The following is a 20,854-nucleotide window of genomic DNA, read 5'->3' as shown; positions in this document are numbered from 1 at the left end:
TTACTCACCTTCTGTCCCCTCTGTCCAGCTTCCGGGTTTACTGTTCGCAGGAGTTCCCATGGTAACCGCAAGAGTTATTATGGATATCGCACGGATATCGCACTGGCCACTACGTTCATATAATGTTGCAATGCTCAACCACAAGTGTACGAGTCACTCTTGGAGAAATTCAAGCTTGCTTGAATTTTCTCCCGAGTCACCAAGTTACACAATTACCTGCCGTTAGCGCCACGGTGGTCCACGAATGCCGTACTGTTATCGCACGAGGTTCCCACGATGTTAAACTCTGGTTAACTCTTGCGTCAAGTCGCCCCGTGAGAAAGGCCTATAAGACTGTGGCCCCTGGTTCTGGACCCGCCCAACATTGGGAACATTTTTCCTGAATCTAGCTTGTCCAGTCCTTTTATAATTAATTACTTCAATGAATAATTATAATCAATGAATACAAGTCTAGTCTTTTGCCAACTGATTTGTTACATTTTATCTTTCTTCTCTCCCATTTGTTGATTTATTTCCCCTTTCCTCTGGCAATTCCTAATCTATAAGGTATATACATAGATTATTAAATTTAAAACCAAAGCCTGCTCTTGGACATTCATACTTCGAATTGTCCATATTTTGTCTTTAAAATGCATTGCTTTAGTTTATTATTGAAAGAATGTTGATCCAATTGTAAAAGAACAACCTATGGAGTAAAACCTGTGAAAATTAGCACAAAATTGTATTAAGTATTCCCTTTGAACTTGAATTAACTCCAGACAAATATGCCCAACTCTGTCCAAACAATCTTCAAATCTGAAGTGTTTTGTCAAATAATAACCAAAATTCTGCAAAGATGTGTGGATCAGACAGTATATGTGGAGTGAGAAACAGAATTAATATTTCAAGTCAATTACCTTTGCTTGGTTGCGCTCATTCCTTCTACCCAGAGCAAGGAAAAGCTTTTAATGTCCTCACCTTAAAACCCATTAATCTCCTCATTCTCTGTAATCTCTACATCTTCAACAAGATGCCACTGCTGTTTTCCACTAAACTCCTCTTTCAACATTCTCAAGCGGTTGTTACTGCTCGGATTTCCTTGTTGGTTGTTCCCTTTTAGAGTCATAGAATCACAGAGTGATACAGCATGGAAACAGGCCCTTTGGCCCAACCTGCCCACACTGGCCAAAATGTTCCAGCTACACAAGTCTCACCAGCCCGCGTTTGGCCCATATCCCTCCAAACCTGTCCTACCCAAGCACCAGTCTATTTCTTAACTGTTGGGATAGTCCCTGCCTCAACTACCTCATCTGGCAGCTAGTTTGATACACCCACCACCCTTAGATTTAATAGGATACCCCTCAGATTCCTATTAAATATTTTCTCCTTCACCTGCAACCTTTGTCCTCTGGTCCTTTACCTTCCCCTACTCTGGGCGTCTACCCAATCTATACCTCTCATGATTTTATAAAATCACTCCTCATCCTCCTGTGCTCCAAGGAATATAGACCCATTGAATGACAATGTTGCAAAAATGGTTAAGAAGTTTGTGGTGACCCTAAAATTGGTAGTGTAGTGGACAGTGACGAAGGTTATCTAAGGTGGTGCAGTGAGTCACACACATCTTTAATGACTGCCTCTTGAATTGCAATAACATTCTCTGTCTTTTTGAACTATTTGGATAATTACATAATTACTTTGGCAGCTCCACTTCCAAACTAGCACAGAGTGAAGCAAATTGTTCAAAAGGTCAAGTGATAGCTGATGCGGGGGAAATGAAGTAGCCCACCATCCAATTCAGAATAGGCTGAAAATCTTGTACATATCATGCAAAATGACTAATTTGCATATAACACAATCAAACAAACAGCATTGAAGTTGATTGGCAGAGTTCTGTTCTATTTATGAAGTAGTTGAGGGATAAATATTGGCAAGAGCTTTGGGAGAACTAGTGAACAAAATAGTGAACAGTGCTTTAAATATCCTGAGCTAAAAATAACCCAAAAACATTTTTTTTGTGGCTTCAAGATGGGATGCTGTTTCATTGCTTCGAGTCTGAGAGGTTTCAAAGAATATTAACAGCAATAAGAAAGCAAAGAAAAAACATAGACGCTGGAAATCTAAAATAAATGTTGGAAATACTCAGGCAGGCAATATCAGTGGAGAACGAAATAAAGTTAACATTTCCAATCCATGACTTAATCAGAATTAAGAAAAGTGAGAAATCAAATGTTTTTTGAGTTGCAAAGAAAGGTAACGATTTGAGAAAGCAGGGGTGTGAGTCCTTGGGTTTTCACAGGGTGAATGTGGACAGGATGTTTTCACTTGTTGGGAGAATCTAGAATTAGCGCTCACTGTTTAAAAGTAAGGGTTACCCAAGTAAGAAGCGATGTTTTATTTCCTCTCAGAGTAATGAGTCTTTGAATTTGCCTTAACTCAAGGGATGGTAGAAACAGCATCTTTCAATATTTTTAAGTGGAGTTAGATAGATTTTGGGTAAGCAAGGGGATGTAAGGTTACTAGGGATAGATATGATTGTGAAGATAATGTTACAACCAGATGTGCCACAATTGCATTGAATGGTAGAGCAGGCTCGAGATGACTAGCTTATTCCTGCACGTATTTTGACTGTTTATTGCATGAACTATGGGGATACTTTAGATGCGGCAGAATATTTTTCATCCTGGATGATTCTTGGGTAGTTTGCCTTTGCTCTCTAGGCAGCCATACTGCACATGCTATTCCTACATTGTTTCCCATTCAAATCCGACCAAGGCTTAGGCTGCTCAGTTCATTTCACCCAGTCATGGTAAGCAGATCCAACCCATTACCTACAACCTATGACCATTGAAGCATAGAATGTATGAAATTTGAGCTCTTTATGTCAAGCTGCTGATTATAATCTAAAAAATTGACCTTTTCATCTATTGACAGATCAATTTCACTAAAGTTTCTTTCAAACGAAGGGAATCAAGATCGAGTCACAACTGAATTACCATAATCTAGTGTTTTAATTTGATCAAATTCCAAATATAATGAACACTTTTCACATTGACTTTTACAAGTGATAATTACAGCTACTGCGTGTGGACATCCACCATACTACACCCATTTTAGGATTGATCTTATTAATACGTCTATGAGATTTTTTTTGCATGTCCTATCAAAATAGTGAAAATTCACTGAGTCCGCCTCAAGTTCATGTTGCTAGTTTTTACCTTCTTGCCTCTCACCAAGTGCCTTCAAAGACTTTTCTGACACTTTTTCATCGCAGACAGATGATTTTTGGGAAGTCTCCATTGGGGCAGGTAGGACCATTGTTGAGCTCCCCAACAGGGCACTAGTAGAGTGAGCCAGAGATGTAAATCGTTGCCTCAGGCTAGGGTGCTGAAAGGTCATTGTGCTCCATAGGGCAAACTCACTGGAAACAAAGGGGTGATTTCCAGACAATGTTGGTCTGAAAAGGGTTTGCACTGGATAATGACTGGGTTGTGTAACGGTATGATTTAGATTAGGCAAGCTTGCCACAATACTATGGTTGTTTGGAGATACCTGGAATGGATCAGATGGGGACCTAAAGGCCGAGCTCAGCGACCAAGCTGTAGGGGATAAAGGGTAGTGACTAGAATTGTAGTCAGCTATGTCCTTGGAATTCTGCGGTTTGTTGCTGTTTTGGGGGCTTTCCCATCTCCTAGCATTGCTGGACAATAAGGTTTCAATTGCTGAAACCAAGTCATCATTGCACCCTTTCAGTACCAGCTCTAACACAGATTGTTTCTGGTTTGGAAATATTTTGGTCAGAACCTCAATAGGAGGCCTTTTGGATTCCCTTGCAGGAGACATGTCCTTAAGTACATTTTCAGACTTTAAGAGCTTCTTGATGTCTTTGAAATCATATCTGGTGGCATCTTTAAGCTGCACGCTGTCTTCTTTTTTTCGCTCTGCATCATTGCTGGACTCTGCCAATGGTGATGTTGCTTTGCTATTTTGGATGTCTGTTGGAGAAACCAACTCTTCTATATCATCGTTGACCATGTTCATTTGCTTCTTGTCATTCACATTTCCTTCTGCATCATCATAATCATCTGGAAATACATAAATGAACATTGTAATTGGCACTTGATGGTGAATTATTGGTTTGCATTATGATATACTAGAATATGTTTCTGACAGTATTCCTTTTTGGAGAGTATTTTTTGTGAAGTTCCTGTCTTTCTCCAACTGTTTTAATTTTTCGAACTTTAAACATGTGTCTCGTCTTCTTCCACTCCTCATATTTGTGCCAGCCCCCATTACCAAACTGGAGGGAGATGTATAGGGCAGGGAGGGGCTGCTTGAGAGGTATCAAATAATCTAGCTCTTCAAACAATAAAAATAATATAGCACATAGCAGAGCAAAATTATTTTAAAATGCTTAGGAAACTGCCTTTCAAATATACACAACTTTTTAAAACCAGTCATAGAAACATAGAAAAATAACTGCAGGAGTAGGACATGCAGCTCTTTGAGCCAGCACTGCCATTCAATATGATCATGGCTGATCATCCAAAATCAGTACCTGCTTTTTAACCATATCCCTTGATTCCTTTAGCCCCAAGAGCTAAATCTAACTCCCAGTGAATTTGCCTCCACCCTTCCGTGGCAGAGAATTTCACAGATTCACAACTCTCTGGGTGAAAAAGTTTTTCCTCATCTCAGTCCTAAATGGCCTACGCCTTATTCTTAAACTGTGACCCCTGATTCTGGACTCCCCCAACATCTGGAACATATTTCCTGTTTCTAGCTAGTCCAATCCTTTAAGAGTTTTATATAAGATCTCCTCTCATCCTTCTACATTCCGGTGAATGTAAGCCCAGTCGACCCATTCTTTCATTATATGTCAGTCCCGCCATCACGGGAATTAATCTGGTGAACCTACGTTGCTCTCCCTCAATAGCAATTATGTCCTTCCTCAAATTAGGAGACCAAAATTGCACACAATACTCCAGGTGTGGTCTCACCAGGGCCCTGAACAACTGCAGTAGGACCTCCTTGCTCCTAAACTCAAATCCTCTCGAAATGAAGGCCAATATGCCATTAACTTTATTTACTGCCTGCTGTACCTGCATGCTTACTTTCAGTGCACACCAAGTACACACAGGTCTTGCTGCACCTCCCTTTTTCCTAATTTGACACCATTCAGATAATAATCTGCCTTCCTGATCTTGCAACCAAAGTGGATAACCTCACATTTATCCACATTATCCCGCTCACCCAACCTATCCAAGTCACCCTGCAACCTTATCCCCCCTCGCAGCTCACACTGCCACCCAGCTTTGTGTCATCCGCAAACTTGGAGATGTCTCATTTAATTCCCTCATCTAAATCGTTAATATATATTGTAGATAAATTGGGTCCCAGCACCGAGCCTTGCGGCACCCCACTAGTCACTGCCTGCCATTCTGAAGGACCTGTTAATTCCTACTCTTTGCTTCATGTCTGCCAACCAGTTCTCTATCCATGTCAATACCCGACCCCCAATACCATGTGCTCTAATTTTGCACACTACTCTCTTGTGTGGGACCTTGTCAAAGGCTTTTTGAAAGTCCAGATACACCACATCCACTGGCTCTCCCTTATCCATTCTACTTGTTACATCCTCAAAAATTTCACCTTCATAAATCCATGCTGACTTTGACCGATCCTGTCACTGCTTTCAAAATGCGCTGCTATACAACATCTTTAATAGTCATTACATTATTCCGCATGATAGTTTCCTAGAAATTAAAGAATCCAGCACACGTTGAGAATGTTCTGTCGATTGCCTTGTGTTATTGCTAAAGCAAATCTGGTGCTATTTTCGAGTTATATCGCTTTTCTTGCATGCTAAATGCATTTCGTTGCTTTTCTTGCATGGAAACTTGAACCTAATCGAACTCTATTTTTCAAGGGACTGGGTTTTTTTTAATTTCTAAAGTTTCTGCATTTGAATTCACTTTGGATGTTTGCTATTTAATACATAAACTGTCTATTATCCTATGGTCAGGTGCCACGATTTCACTTTTAGCTAAGATCAACATTTATTTGCTCATTATTTAGCATTGTATAAAACATATTTTATGCAACCTTGATTTTATTTCCATTATCGGCAGATTTCAATTCCTATTCATTTCTAGTCATATACAAACTCACAAGAAGTAAACCGACGTGTAAATAAAAATACATGCCTTCCTAAATTGCAATCGCGAGCCTCCCACACCTCCATGAACTGCTTTTGCAGTTCGACTCTATGAGGACATTTAAAACAAGGGTAATGTTTTGTTTCTTTTGAAATAAGGCAGAAGAAGGTCAATAAAGGAAAATGAATCAACCCACATCAAAACAAAATGTGTTACACATATCAGATAAGCACAGCAAAGTGTCTGACTGTAAGTTTGATAAACCTGAGCTGAGAATCACCTCGCCAGAACACTCAAACAAATTATAATTCAACAAAATAGTTCCCGGCAAAGTATTTAAAGGTTAAGGGGGTAACTCAATTATTACTACTCATAAATCCAAATGAAGGTTTGCCTTTACTTGCTGGTAAAATTTAATTATTTTCGATATTTGAGATTTTGACATTCAAGTACAGATAGTGCTGTCGAGAGTATGAATACGCCACCAACGTCCTGCAACAGGTCGCAGCTTGATGGACCCAGAGTAAACAATTCAAGTTTTTCCGCTGGTCCAACCAATGCCACATCGTAATCTACTCTTAAGGGTTCAATCGTTAGGCAACTCTTTCAGAATAAAACTAGTCTTGGTTAAGATCTTGATTCATAATGAAAAAAATGTCAATCACTCCGAATGATGGAATAGCAATTTTCTGAATATGGTACTAAATTATGTCAGTATAATTAAGCAATCGACATTGGGGAGTCTTTGCCGAATGTCAATCTGCATCGTTATTATATATTTCAAATCTATATATGGCACAATATGTGGAAATGTCACTGAAGTGGTTATGCGCGGTTTTATTAGAATAACGACGTTCATAAAAGTGCATTTTCTTAAGAAATATCTAGAAATGATCCCAGCAGTAGGTCCCTCTTTGTTTCAATTGTAACCAGGCAATTTGATCCTTTAATCCCTGCACTGTGCAGATTAATCGCGTCCCTGAGGCTGAAACGGTAAACGCGGGTCATCCAAACAGATCAATCCTCCCCTTTCACTCCAGCACAATTATCATAACCAGAGCCTCATGCCTTTGAACTAGCCGGCTCTTTGATTTGTTTTGTTGAGAATTAACGTGGAAAAACAAGCAGGAAGCCAATTTGTAGTAAGAATAATCAGACCCTTAAGTGCTCACAGACAAGAGGATAACAAGTGTTAAAGAGGGAACTGCAGATGCTGGAGAATCGAAGGTTACACAGAAAAAATAACAAGTGTGGCTTGCTTTGCCACTGATTATGCAGTTAAAATGGCATCCAGATTGTTGCATTCACCCCCAGATTCTGCCACTCCCTCCCCATTCATTAAACTAAAATGTATGTTCTACACTCTTGTAATTCTCTATGAAATTGTTTTCGGTTTTTTGGGGGGTGTGAATATTATATATTTTTAACTTTCTTGGAAAAAAATGAATCTTGTGAAATCACCTCAGACTTAATGAATAGTGTATGAAGGAACACACTTCGGTGCTGGTTTACACCGAAAACAGTCATCTTCAGACTTACTGAAAGCGAGGAGACCGAAAACTTTCCAATTTCTGAATGTAACCGAATATCGATTAAACGATATCGTAACTAAATATTTTGTTAATCAAATACTGACTGATCCAGCTTTTCTACTGTAAAACACTGGATTTTTTTTCCCACAAGTCTGCGATCAGGCGAATCATAATACACGGGGTGTTCAAATAATGAGTGGGAGGTGCAGGCATAAAGAACCATTCGACTTTCCGATTCAGTGCGTTCAGTTGGAGATTTGGGAAATTCTACTTTATAATATCCCAATAAGTAGAGAAAAAGTTTTCCCTCGGTAATAACATTGTTGATACAAGTATAGGAAGCCGATGTCCTGAAACAACTGGCAAACTCCCCATTGTTAGTGTAAATACAACGGTGGCCATTAGTATTGGTAAAACAAGTCGGGGCAAACATTATATTTTGATGTTTTTTAAGTATATTGATCTTTTGAGTACAGTATTTTCTGATGCGCTTGCCCAGAAAACAATAATTGCACTGCAAAATGTAAAATCTCACAGTATGCGAAACAGTTTCAATTGTCCAAGGCATGTGATAATTATTTGTGTATTAGTTTTGGGTGCCTTTAAGTAGAAGGTGATAGTTTAAAAGATTTCCGTCATAGGGTAAGGTGCAGCACAGACGCGGGCCCTTCGGCCCACCACCTTCATGCCGCCCATTGTGTCCATCTACACGAATCCGACATGCCTGCCTTGGAATGAGACTTCCCCCTCGGACACCAAAATCCGCCGGCAAATACCGCTCACAATGGGAGAGCACACTATAATCTGTAGAGGTTCAACGCCTCACACGTGGAGTTATTCGTTTACAGTAATAATCACCACACTTCTAATGTCAAATATTACTGCATCATGAAGGTGCAAAGACCCCCAGGACATTTATCAGTGAATCTTTTAGTGAATATTCCGGTTTCTAGTCGTGAGGATTCCCTGACATGATCTCACCTGGCTGCTGATGCAGGGAGTCTGCTGCTGCTGCTGCTGCCGTTGACACCCCCGGAGGAGGAGGTAAATCCTCGTGTCTCTCGGAAGGAGCTGGGTATGTAGCTCTGTAATCCTCGGGAAGAACCAGACTGCAAGGATTCTCGTTGCTCTGCTGCCTCCTGAGAGCCACCTGTGCGGCCATGACCCGCTGTCTCTCCAGGATGAGGATGCACTTGTCGCAAGTGCAGTCTTTGAAGCGGCAGTAACGCTTGTGGCCTTTCAGCCAGGACAGCACCCCGTGGTTCCGACACCGAGCGCACTTGGGAGTTCTCTGGGACGGTGCTCGGGGAGATGCAGAGGGGATGTACAAGTACGGAGGACCATAGCTATTCATGGCAGCCGAGCGCTCTTACAATATGAGTTCCGATTATTTTTTTTAAACTCAGATCCTGATTCTCGTCCGATAGTTTTTTTGGGGGGCGAATGAAAATTGCATTCAAGGAAACAACAGCGAGATGAGGGCAAGCCTGGTCCCAGGAGCAGCAGTGCGGTTCATATACATCTCGGCTGCACCGCCTCGATGTTTATAGGCAGTTATTTCAAGTCACTCAAGTGAAACGATTTCAATGAAAGGATCGAAAATCATTTTTTTCCCTCACAAACCTCTCCCCCCTCCATTATTTCCGAAAAGGGTTCAAAACAGCTCCACAATAAGGCAATTCTCAATGGGTTGGAGTGGTTGGAGGAGGAGATATAGGTGCAGAGAAAGGGCGGGCTCATTCTATTCAACGGGGATTAAAAGCAAAGGAGTGTTGGAAACGAGGTAATAGAGCTAATGGACCACTTCATACAGATCCCCTTTCACAAAGTCTTCTTCCCAGTCTCTGTAAAACGTAAATATCCCGCTTTAAGGTGCCTTAACTTTCAAAATGCATTGTATTATCTACTTCCACTTTACATTTTAGTGAAAAAGTAGTAACTAGCAGGAACGATCTGAGAACTCTGATTCTAAATTAAATGAATTTTAGATGGTGTTAGATCATTTACTTTCCTGTGTTCCATTGTAAATCAAACCACAGGGAACAAGGGACTGGTTACTTAGCTCCTCTTCAAGTGGGGGTGAGGAGCTATTAACATTGTTTAAAAATTGTCCGTGTATTGTAAAGTTTTGTTTTGACCGCCAATAATTCACCTTACTTCACAAGTCTTGGGGGCAGTCGGCGCGCTCAACATTGCGCACGATCAATCAATCACCTCTTTCTGCAACATTTAGTTAATACATAGGAAACACGGCTGATTCGAAGTGGCAGAATTTATGCCGCATGATTTCACATTCATGGAAACCACACACCTGAAACCCGTGAGAAAGTGCTCCCCTGGGAAACAAACCACACTCTGTGATTTTAGTCATTCCAAACAATATGAAATTGTATTCTATCCGGGAGCCTATGGGTGAGATTTTCAAGCATTAAGCACTTACACATAGGAAGCGAGGTGGGGGTGGAAAGGAGGAGCTTGTGTAAGAGGCAATATCCTCCCTTTAACATTAAACATTTCTCTCTCTCTCTGGTAAATCTTGTACCATTTGGTATTTGCCATCTGGTTTCTATTGGTTACTGCAGGCGGGTGAATCTTATTCACCAGTGGTAGGGAAATTCGTGGGAAAATCCTGAGACGTGAGTTATGTGCATTTGGAAAGGAAGGGACTGATCTGATAGTCAGCATGGCTTTGCTCCAACAGAAACCGGCAACAATTTGATTTGAATTTTTGAAGAGGTCAGCGATTTTAAGAATATTAATGAAGGCAGGCCAGTAGGCAGTGTGCACACGGGCTCTAGTCAGCCATTTGACAAAGTCTCACATGGCAAGGTGATGCAGAAGTGATGGACCAAGGGATCCAATGTGAGCTGGTGCATTGGATCAAAACTTGGCTTGGTGACAAGGTAGTAGAGGAAAGATGCTCCTTTGATTGCAAGTCTGTGACAAAAGGTGTACCGTGAGGATGAGTGCTGCGACCCTTGTTATTTGTGTTATATATCTTATATATTACTAAAAGTCTGTTCTTGACCGGTTTTGGCTTTCTGTGCTGCGATTTCCGAGAGTACGCCGCCACCTACGGCCGTCATTTTTGGCCACCTCGCTCAGAGCCCCCCTCCGCCGCTTGTGTGCCGAGGATTTTTCCCGTCTATGAAAATTGACAGAGATATTAATGTTTTTACAAAATTCCCCATTCTCTCTACTGCCCCTGCTGGAGGGAGGGGGAGGGACTATAAAACCAGGAAGTGGTGTGCCTCAATCAGTCTCTGCAAGTGGTGTGCCTCAATCAGAGCTCTGAATGACACTGACAAATGTCTACAGCACTGTGAGTACCCTTAATTTGGTTTGAAAATGAATATATGGTTAGAGGTAAAAAAGCACTGCCTGCAAATGGTTGTTTGGGTTTGGGTTGAAGTAAAAAGGCACTCTCCCCCCCCCTCGTCCCTCTCCTCTCCCCCTCTCCCCCTCTCCCTCCCCCCCTCCCCCTCTCCCTCCCCCCCTCTCCCCCCCCCCCCCCTCCCCCCCCCCCTCCTCCTCTCTCCCCCCCCCCCCCCCCCCCCCCCCCTCTCTGAGAGGGGGAGAGAGAGGGAGAGAGAGAGGGAGGAGGAGAGAGAGAGGGAGAGGGAGTTCCTCTTCCCTCTCTCCCCCCCCCCCTCCCCCTCCCGCGCCCTCCCTAACACACCCCCCCCTCCCCCTCTCTCTGCTCTCTCTCTCTCTCTCTCTCTCTCTCCCCTTTTTCTCCCCCTCCTCCCCTCCATCCCCTCCACACATCCCTACCCCCTTCCCTCCACCCTCCCTGCTCCTCACCTTTCCCCCACCCCCCTTTCTTCCCCCCACCCTCTCCTTCCCCCCCACCCCTCTCTCCCCTCCTCCCCTCCATTAGCGTGAGTGCGGGGGGGTAGTTAGTGTGTGACGCTACATGCGCCACCTCCCCCCCCCCCCACAACCACACGTTTGGGGGAACAGACCCAACGGGTCTGCACTTGGTCTAGTCTTGGATGCAAATTTAGGAGGTTTCATTAGTAAGTTTGTGTGTAATACAAATGATTATGGTGATGTGGATAATGAGTATTCTAATGTAACAAGAGGATAAAATGCTACAAGAGTGTGGCAGATAGAATTTAATGCTGACAGGTGCAAGTTGATGCAATTTGGGAAGTCAAAATGGGATAGGAAATACAGCAAGGCACTAAGAAATGATGCTGCATGAGGAGATGTCAAAGGTTCAAGTCATTAGTTCCCTGAAAGTGGCAACACGTGTAGCTAGAATGGTGAAGAAAGCTTATGGCATGTTTGCCTTCATAGGTCAGACCATAGAAGATAAACATTGAGACATTGTATTGAAACTTTACAAACGCTATTTCGATCACGCTTGGAGAGTTATGTCAGTTCTGGTCACGACTCCATGGAATGATGTCATTGTGCGGGAGAGGCTACTAAGGTGATTCACTAGGATGTGGCCTGGATTGAAGAACTTCAGTTTCAAGAAGAGATTGAACATAGAACAGAGCACAGGAACAGGCCCTTCGGCCCACAATGTTTGTGCCAAACATGATACTAATTAAACTAATCTCCTCTGCCTGCACGTGATCCGTAGTTCTCCGTTCTCTGCATTTTCCATGTGCCTATGTAAAAGCTTTTTAAAAGCACTATTGTATCCCCTTACACCACCATCCTGGAGAGGGAGGTTAGAGAGGTGTAGTAGTTTCTTTAATAATTAGGAAGAATATTGCAGCCACACTCAGACAGGACATACTGGAGGGTTCATCCAGTGAACATAGAATGAATAGAGCCCCAACGTCAGAAATGTGCAATCTAACAAGATTATACCACAAGACTCCCAATAGTCAGCAGGAGATAAATGACAGATCAAGGAAAGATGTCTGGTGGAGTTACAGGCAGTAACAAAGGTTGTCACAAAATACAGTGGAATATGGATCAGTTACAGATATGTGTAGAGAAATGGCAAATAATGTTTAATCTGAGCAAGTGTGAGGTGTTTTACTTTAGGATATTGATTGCAAGGGGCAAGTGTTCAGTTAATGGCAGACCCTCAGCTACATTGATATATGGAGGGATCTTGGAGTCCAAGTCAATAGCTCCCTGAAAGTGACAACACAAATAGATAGAGTGATAAGGAAGGTATATGGTTTGCTTCCTTACATCAGTCAGGGCATTGATTTTAAGTCAGAAAGTTATGATGTAGGAGATACAAGGAGAGGTTGGGCAAACTTAGATTGTTTTTTTCTAGTGTGTCAGAGTTGAAGAAAGACCTGACTGAAGTTTATACAACTACAGCAGGCATAGCTGGGTTAGACAGTCAGAACCTTAGTCCCAGGGTGGAAATGTCAAAGAATAGAAGATATATCTTTAAGGTCAGAGGGGGGAAGTTTAAGGAAGATGTGGTGTGAAGTTATTTTGCAGGGAGTGGTGGGTGGCTGGAATGTGCTGCCAAGGGTAGTGATAATGTAAGCAGATATCATAGTGATATTTAAGAGGTTTTTAAATAGGTGCATGGATCACATGCAGGTGGAGAAGATTCATTTAACTTGGTAACATGTTGAGCACAGACACTGTCAGGTGAAAGGCCCGTTCTTGTGCCGGAATGTTCTTCGTCTCGAACAACTCTTACCAACTTCTGCAGATGCCCCATAGAAAGCATCCTATCAGGATTCATCACAGTTTGGTTTGGCAACAGCTTTGGACATAGTCCAGTCCATCTCCCCCACCTACACTTCATGCTGCCTCGGGAAATTAACCAAGTACATTTACACCCCGGTTAGAGACACAAAATGCTGGAGTAACTCAGCGGGATGGATAGCATCTCTGGAGGGAAGGTGTGGGTGATGTTTTGAGACTCTTCTTCACCCTGGTCATTCCCTTTTCTCCTATCTGGCAGAAAACACAAACGCCTGAGAGCACTTGCCACTAGATTCAGGAACAGCTTCTTTCTCTGTGTTTTCACACTACTAAACACTTTTCTCTTAAGCTAAGGGTTCAGTCCTGATCTCCCAACTTAGTTCCTTCAGGCTCGTTTTTTAAATCTGCACTTTTCTTTATAAATGTAATACTAGGCTGCTGTACCTCTATAATCTGCCCTCTGGTATTTATCGCTTTGCACCACCTGTTGTACGTGTGTATGGCTAGATTGTACTTATGTAAGGTATGATTTTACGATGTAGCATGCAAACAAAGTTTTCCACTGTATTTCGGTACATGTGACAAGAATAAACCAACATTTCGTATACTCCCAACCTGCGCAAGACAAACTCCTCCTGTATTCGAGTTTGGGGGATTAATTTTATGTTTATGTGATATTTCACAATTTTGCAGCTTTATTCAAAACTTAAAATACGCTGATTTAAAATTAACGTGATCTGCCTCCATCTAAACCAGTGTCTTGCATATTCATAATTTCATTTTAATACAGAATCGTTATTACAGTTTGTTATTTAGGTGGCATCTGTACAGTTTGCCACCTTAATTTTTTTCCATTGTTTGTGAATTGTTATTGATTATTTGGTGAGGAAAGTTTGGGGGACATCCTTAGTCTAAACTTTCTGCACTGGCAAGGCTTAATATTCACATGTCCATAGCTTTGTATAGTAATTATAATGCTCAAAATTTTAAAAGCTCAAAATAATTATTCTACTACTGCCTCTCCTGACGAATGCAATATTTTCACATTTATTTACCACCCTAAAAAAAATGGTCACCGTTTTCTTCCAAAGATAGCAACATATGTTGGGGCCAAGTAGCACGTTGCTAAATATTGCAAACTGTGACGTTAGCCGTTGTTAAAAAGTGTTACATCAAAACTCACCTGCAGCTTCACATGCTTTCATTTTGAAGTAGGGTGCACTGACTAGAAATCACAAACGTGAACCTCCCCTGACGGTTTACTTGTTTACTCTGCTAGGTGCAAGGCCAAGTCCATTCCCTTTCATAATTCTACACAGACTGGGTACAAAATCTGGGCCTCTGACTTGATTGGTTTTGTATGCCAGTCATTGTATTAATTCAGAGAACATTTGAAAAGTTTTATATCAAATGCATATCCTCCCTTTTCCTCTTCAACAATATTGGAGGCCTTCATTGATATCTGCTACGTGGCATAATGATTATTTAGGAAAGAAACTCCCAAATCTATCGAAAACATGAAATTCTAATGTTTGAAATATTTGTTTTTCATAATCTATCAGTTGATTTTTAGAAATTAAAAACCTAAACTAGTATACTGAGATGTCAGAAAGTTCAGGTGAATATAGCTTCCCTAAAACTACACAAAATAAAGCTCAGAAAGATACTTTGCTAAACTTACTGTCATGTCAGAAATGTTTCTTCCAATCCTAATATATAATTCCAGTTCAGCATGTGTATAGTAGAAAGAACTCTGATGTATATATTGTGTTTCATATCCAGAGGATTGCTCCTTTGCTCATGACTCAGAAGGGAGAGCTCTTAGACTAAACAAATGATGACATATAAATGTACTGATGCCAACTGGCAATCAATACAGAGGAAGTTCTAAGTGGGTGCTCCTGTAGCATTTTTGAAATAACATAGAGAATTTAACCAAAGGCCTAAAGCTCTAGACTGCAAAAATCTGAATACAAAAGTGAATTTGATTTACCTACAGGTAATCTATATATAGTACAAGAAGTGAACATACGTTAAATTCTGAAAAAAATTGACCCGCGGCTTGAAATTCTTTCCACAAGCCAAGTTATATGATGTATTTAAGATTTTGGCAAGGGTGTTGTGACAGTGGTGAATTTAATAGTGTTTCTGCCTCACATCATTAGAATCTGATCAAATGGCATCTTTCGATGCTGTATGTCTCTACGACCCTATGAAAAAGGTTGGTGGGGAAAAACCAATGTTTAGTGGGTCAGGTAGCATCTGTAGAGGGAATGGACAGATGACATTTCAGATCGGGACACTTCAGACATTGAGTAGAGGAGAGAAAGTTAGAAAGGAGAGATGGAGATGGGACAGAGCCTGGTAAATGATAGGTGGATACAGGTGAAGGATAGGGGTGAATGGCAGGTAGGCAAAACAGTTGACTAAGGCTAGAGATGAAAAGAACAGAAAAAGGTTTCAGATAAATAAGAGGAGGAGGGATGGAGGAGGAGGATAAATGAAATGTAAGACCGGATGGGGGGATATGGTGGAAGGAGAAGGGTCAAGAAGAAAGAAGGGGGGAATATGGGATTTGTAGTGAGACTCACTTTTCACAATAAATTATGAAGGACTGACTAAAATGCCATGTTCTGGTTTGGTGGCAAAGTAATGCAGTTAGAAGTACAAGATAGCAGAGCCATTAATAGGCTAAGGGACTAAAAAAATTGCGGGAGACAAAGTTCATTTGTAAATAAGTTATGATATAGAGATCGGATTATTTTCCAAATGGCATAAAACTAGGAACTGTAAATGAATAGAAAGATTTTAGACTCGAAGGAAATAAATCACCCAATAATGACGAATAGCTACAAAAATAAGTTATTTTATCCCATGGAAGATGAAAATGAAATGAATGGAGGGCACTTAACGCGTATGGCCTTCTGTTTGGGGAAGATCGCACCTCAAGAAGGATTTATTTGCCTTGAATCAAACTGGGACTGAAGGGATTAAAATAGGAGCACATGAGTGGGATCTTTTTCTTGAGTTTAGACAATTAAGGGAGGGTTTAAATAAAATGTTTAAAATAAATAATTGATTTGATAGAGGAGGAAAAGAGGAACTATTTCCATGAGTGCAGGACTCGATAACAACTGGCCTTTAAGGTTAGATATGGCCCATTCAGAAAGATATACAAGCAAAAATGGCATGTGGAAATTTGGAATGCATATCCTCTAAAATGCTATTTAAGCTACATCAATTGAAATAAATATTGAAATAGATTCTTGTTAGACAGATATTAATAATTACAGAAACAAAGTAAACAGGAGGAATTAAGACAAAGATCATGCGTGGTTTAATGAAGAATGGGGTTAAGCAGATGGATGAACATTATCAATTACTGTGACATGTTCAGACATATGATTGTATTTGGGCCTCTTCTTGTTGACATCTGAAAGAATGAGCAACAATCATACTTTGACATGTACGATTCAGGAGAATAACAGGTGGATGCCGAGAGGATGTTTCACTTGAGGGGATTTAGAGTCATTGAGCTACACAGCATGGAAACGGGCCTTTGGCCAAACTTGTCCATGCTGACTAAGTGCCTTCCTGAGTTAGTCGAATGTACCTGCATTTAACCCATAACATTATAAACCTTTCCTATCCATGAACGTGTCTAAATATTTTAAACGTTGTCATTTTACCTTCCTCTGCCATCTCATTCCATATGTCCACCACCCTCTGTGTGAAATACTTTCCTCTCGGGTCCCCTTGGGTTGACAGGGTGGTGCAGTGGTAGAGTTGCTGCCTTACAGCTCCAGAGGCCTTGGTTCAATCCTAACTGCAGGTGCCGTCTGTACGGAGTTTGTACGTTCTCCCCGTGACCAAGTGGATTTTTTCCAGTTGCTCCGGTTTCCTCCCACATTCCAAAGATGGACAGGTTAATTGGTTTTGGAAAAAAAAGTTAATTGTCCCCAGTGTGTAGGATAGTGCTAGTGTATGGGGATCACTGGTCGGCACTGACTCGGTGGGCCAAAGGGCCTTTTCCCACGCTGTATCTCTCGAAGCTCTCTAAATTGATGCCTTCTAGTTTTAGACACTCTACTGTGATCATCCACTTATCTATGCCTCTCATACGTTTATGAACCATGAGGTCACCCCTCCGCCTCGTTCATTCTTAGGAAAACAGTCCCAGCTTTCCTCAACTCAAGCCCTCCAGTTCCAGAAACATCCTTGTAAATCTTTTCTGCATCATTTCTAGCTTATTCCCATCCGCAAAGTATGGCGACCAGAAAGGCACACAATATTCCAGGTGAAATCTTCCCGATGTCCTGTACAGCTATAACATGATATTCCCACTGTACTCAATTCTCTGTCTGATGAAGGCAAGCACGGTATGCGCCTTCTTCACTCCTTGTCAACCTATGTTGCCACTTTCAGGTAACTATGTCCTTGCTCACTCTGTTCTTGGGGCCCTGTCATTTACTGTGCAAGTTGTACCCTGGTTTAACTTCCAAAAATGTATAACTTCACACATATCAAAGTTAAATTCCATTTGCGATTTCTTTGCCCACTTTCCCTGTTGACCTAGGTCCTTTCGTAACTTTAGACAGCCTTCTTCATCAATTTTGATGTCATGGGCAAATTTATTAATCATGTCATCTATGTTTTCATTCAAATTGTTAATATCAATGACAAAAAGCAGGGAACCTAGCACACATCTCTGATCACAGACCTTCAATATGATGAACAACCCTTTACTGTCACCTTCTGACTCCTTTCACCAGGCCAATTTTGTATCAAATCTCGCCCTGTGAAATCTGGAGTAGTCTACCTTGTAGGACTTTGTCTAAAGCCTTGCTAAAATTCATGTAGACAGCCCTGCCAGATATTCATCCAGTGCCTTCTTTAAAGGACAAGGTCATTCATAGAAGTTCATATATTGGAAGGAATGCACTCAGTTTCTATTCTGATCAGAGTGGGTGATCAGTGACTGGTTTTACAGTAGACAAATAATGAAGGAGCTCACAATAGAGGAGCCATAGCTAATGTTAGACGGAAACATTTTTCACATTGAGATTAAATAATGCAATTTTCTTGGCTACTCTGGGATCTTGTGTCAGTCACTGGTCAAGCGTTTCAAAGCACTTACAGTTTATTGACATATTAATTACTGATTATGGCACAATATGCCACAAATCACAACCACTGGATTCGTTCCAAGCAAACTGCAGAGTGAACCATAAAGAAATAAAATCAATCCTGTGGAAAATTCAATTCAGTCTGTACTTGACGAACTGCATGTTGGTGCAGAGAAACCGGTTGTAAATTTCTTTGATATATCCATTTAGATCATCCAGGATTCTTTGTATAAAACAATACATCATAACTGTAATACTACAAGGCTACATAAGTTCGGTAAAACTCGACCAAGTGTGAAATTGCTAGGTATGGCGTTACCGTGAATGATGACCAAATTATTGATTAGGAGCGGCAATCATTTTGTTCTTTGACAAAAGCAATTGAAATGGTGCAGGCAGCTTTCTTGTTATATGAAGGGTTACTTTTGAGTAATGTCAAGGAACACAAGTCCACACAACAAAGTTATAAGGGAAGAATTTGAATGCAGAACTTTGTTGCAGGATAAGGTGACCCACTTTTAGCTTCAACCATCTATATGAACTATCTTGCCGCTGTGTTACTTATGACTATACTCATTACTAAACTTTTCCAAGAGCCCTTTGAAAAGCTGCAGTTGTAGACATACATTGAAGGGACAGCAAATAGGTCAATAAAGTTGTTTTTTTTAACAGGCAAATGTATAGAAGGAAACTGAAATCAAACCAGGAATGAAATCTGTTCTTCAGTTTGCTTAATTGCCAGACATCAGTTGCTTTCTTGAGAAGTAGTTTGACTTCCAAGACAGATCATTCCCGAGTCTTGACTGTCAGTGGCCGAGTCTAGAATCAAAATACAACAGAATGTCATTATTTGACAAGGTCTCTGGTTTATTTCCACCCACATTTACACTTCAGATGGTTCATCCAGCACTCTCCCAAGTGTTGTTTAGTTTATATGCCAGCTTCTTTTGTAATTATATTTCTTGAAGAACATCCAGTCTCCATTCTGCAGAATACACACTTAAATGTAAATCCTGATCAGGAGACTCCTTGTTGATACAGCACATTTCTTTAGCCACTCTACAATGTTTCTCTTACAGGTATTAATAAATCAAGGATGCAGGTGCTTTTCCCGGGGTATTCCCAGGTTAGCATAAAAAACAAATAAACACTAAGGGAAAAAAATCCCCAACAAATCTATGGAATAGACACAAAATGCTGGAGTAACTCAGCAGATCAGGCAGCATCTCTGGTGAAAAAGGTGACGTTTCGGGTCGGACTCCTTCTTCAGGCTGTCCAGCATTTTGTGTACATCTTCGGTATAAACCAACATCTGCAGTTCCTTCCTACACAATAAATGTATGGGCTTTGTTTCTGCAATGACATGGCATGCATTTTGCTGACTGCTCATAAACATACCTTGACTATAAATCAGGAAAGCATTTCATATTGGAAGAAAGCATTGTCGCTGACCTAATCTTAGCTTTCTTGACTCTCTATCCAGCAGTTCAGCCTCATATGATCAGTTATCCGCCTATAAATTTTATGTGCTGCATGGCACTGCAGGTTTCATATGACAGCAATTGAACAGCATCTTTAACATTATCCTCCTCTGAGAAGAAAGCAGTGTGCATTACTTTAAAGGCAGATGTTGTGGTGAGAAGCAAGGGTCATGCAAGATGTAAATGTTGGGAAATCCTCATTGCTTACTTTCACACAAATTCTGCACTTTGCACAAAGTCAACATTGCTTTGAGCAAAGCGGTGTGGAAATTGCACATATAGCTCTCCAGGATCATCTGGTTTGCCTCCTAGATCATTTATTTAGCGGTGGGTTCTGACAAACTGGGAATGGGCGTTAGTAAAAGAGGTCTTCTTAGTTAGAGCATTTGGGTTTGTAAAAAGAATCATGAGTCCACTCAGAAAAATAAAACCAATAGAAAGGATCTGACCAGTGTCTTACATAACAGGATTATTTCAGATTTAGACCTGGAATGTCTTTAATTTAGTATCCCATTTAAATTGCTGCTCATTAAGATAATTTATACAACTAATCTTATCTACGATTATTCCCTTGTGTGGTAGATGACCATTGTTGGCAAAGCAAATATCTAATCACAATTTGCTTCCAAAAGCAATGGTGTAAAAAAAACAGAACACTGGAAGAACTTAGTGGGTCAAGCAGCATCTGTGGAGGGAAGGGCAAAGTCAACATCGTTCTGACCCTGCATCAGGACTGAAAGGGAAGAGGAAAAGTTGCCAGTATACAGAAGTACGAGGTGAGGATAGGACAGAGACCAGGAAGTGATAGGTGGAACCAAATTGGTGGTGGGGACGAGGTGGGGTTACTGGGCAGACAAAATCAGGTGGGGAATGGTGGGGGGCGAGGGTCGGGGTAAGTGAACAAAGGGGAAAGAAAACTAGCTGGACAGGTTCGTGTATGT

At 41.1% G+C, this 20,854-nt stretch overlaps 1 protein-coding gene across 2 annotated transcripts in view; it reads right to left on the bottom strand.

Annotated features, from left to right (window-relative positions):
• Positions 1-2,957: 2,957 nt before the first annotated feature.
• LOC129701167 (doublesex and mab-3 related transcription factor 3, truncated-like) overlaps positions 2,958-20,854 on the bottom strand; it is a 35,129-nt gene continuing 17,232 nt past the window's right edge. The window contains exons 1-2 of one of the 2 annotated variants that reach the window (XM_055642217.1): positions 8,651-9,845; positions 2,958-4,064 (exon numbers count right to left, since the gene is read on the bottom strand). In XM_055642217.1, the coding sequence (XP_055498192.1) occupies positions 3,187-4,064; positions 8,651-9,023 (1,251 nt within the window). In that variant the 5' untranslated portion in view covers positions 9,024-9,845 and the 3' untranslated portion in view covers positions 2,958-3,186. Of the gene's footprint in view, positions 4,065-8,650; positions 9,846-19,135; positions 19,252-20,854 lie in introns of those variants that run through there. The other variant, XM_055642218.1, reaches the window with a different exon arrangement.

The sequence above is a fragment of the Leucoraja erinacea genome, chromosome 10 (assembly GCF_028641065.1).
Source record: "Leucoraja erinacea ecotype New England chromosome 10, Leri_hhj_1, whole genome shotgun sequence".
Lineage (NCBI taxonomy): Eukaryota > Metazoa > Chordata > Chondrichthyes > Rajiformes > Rajidae > Leucoraja > Leucoraja erinaceus.
Note: the sequence above shows the minus strand (reverse complement) of the source record. Positions and strands in the feature narration are given on the sequence as shown.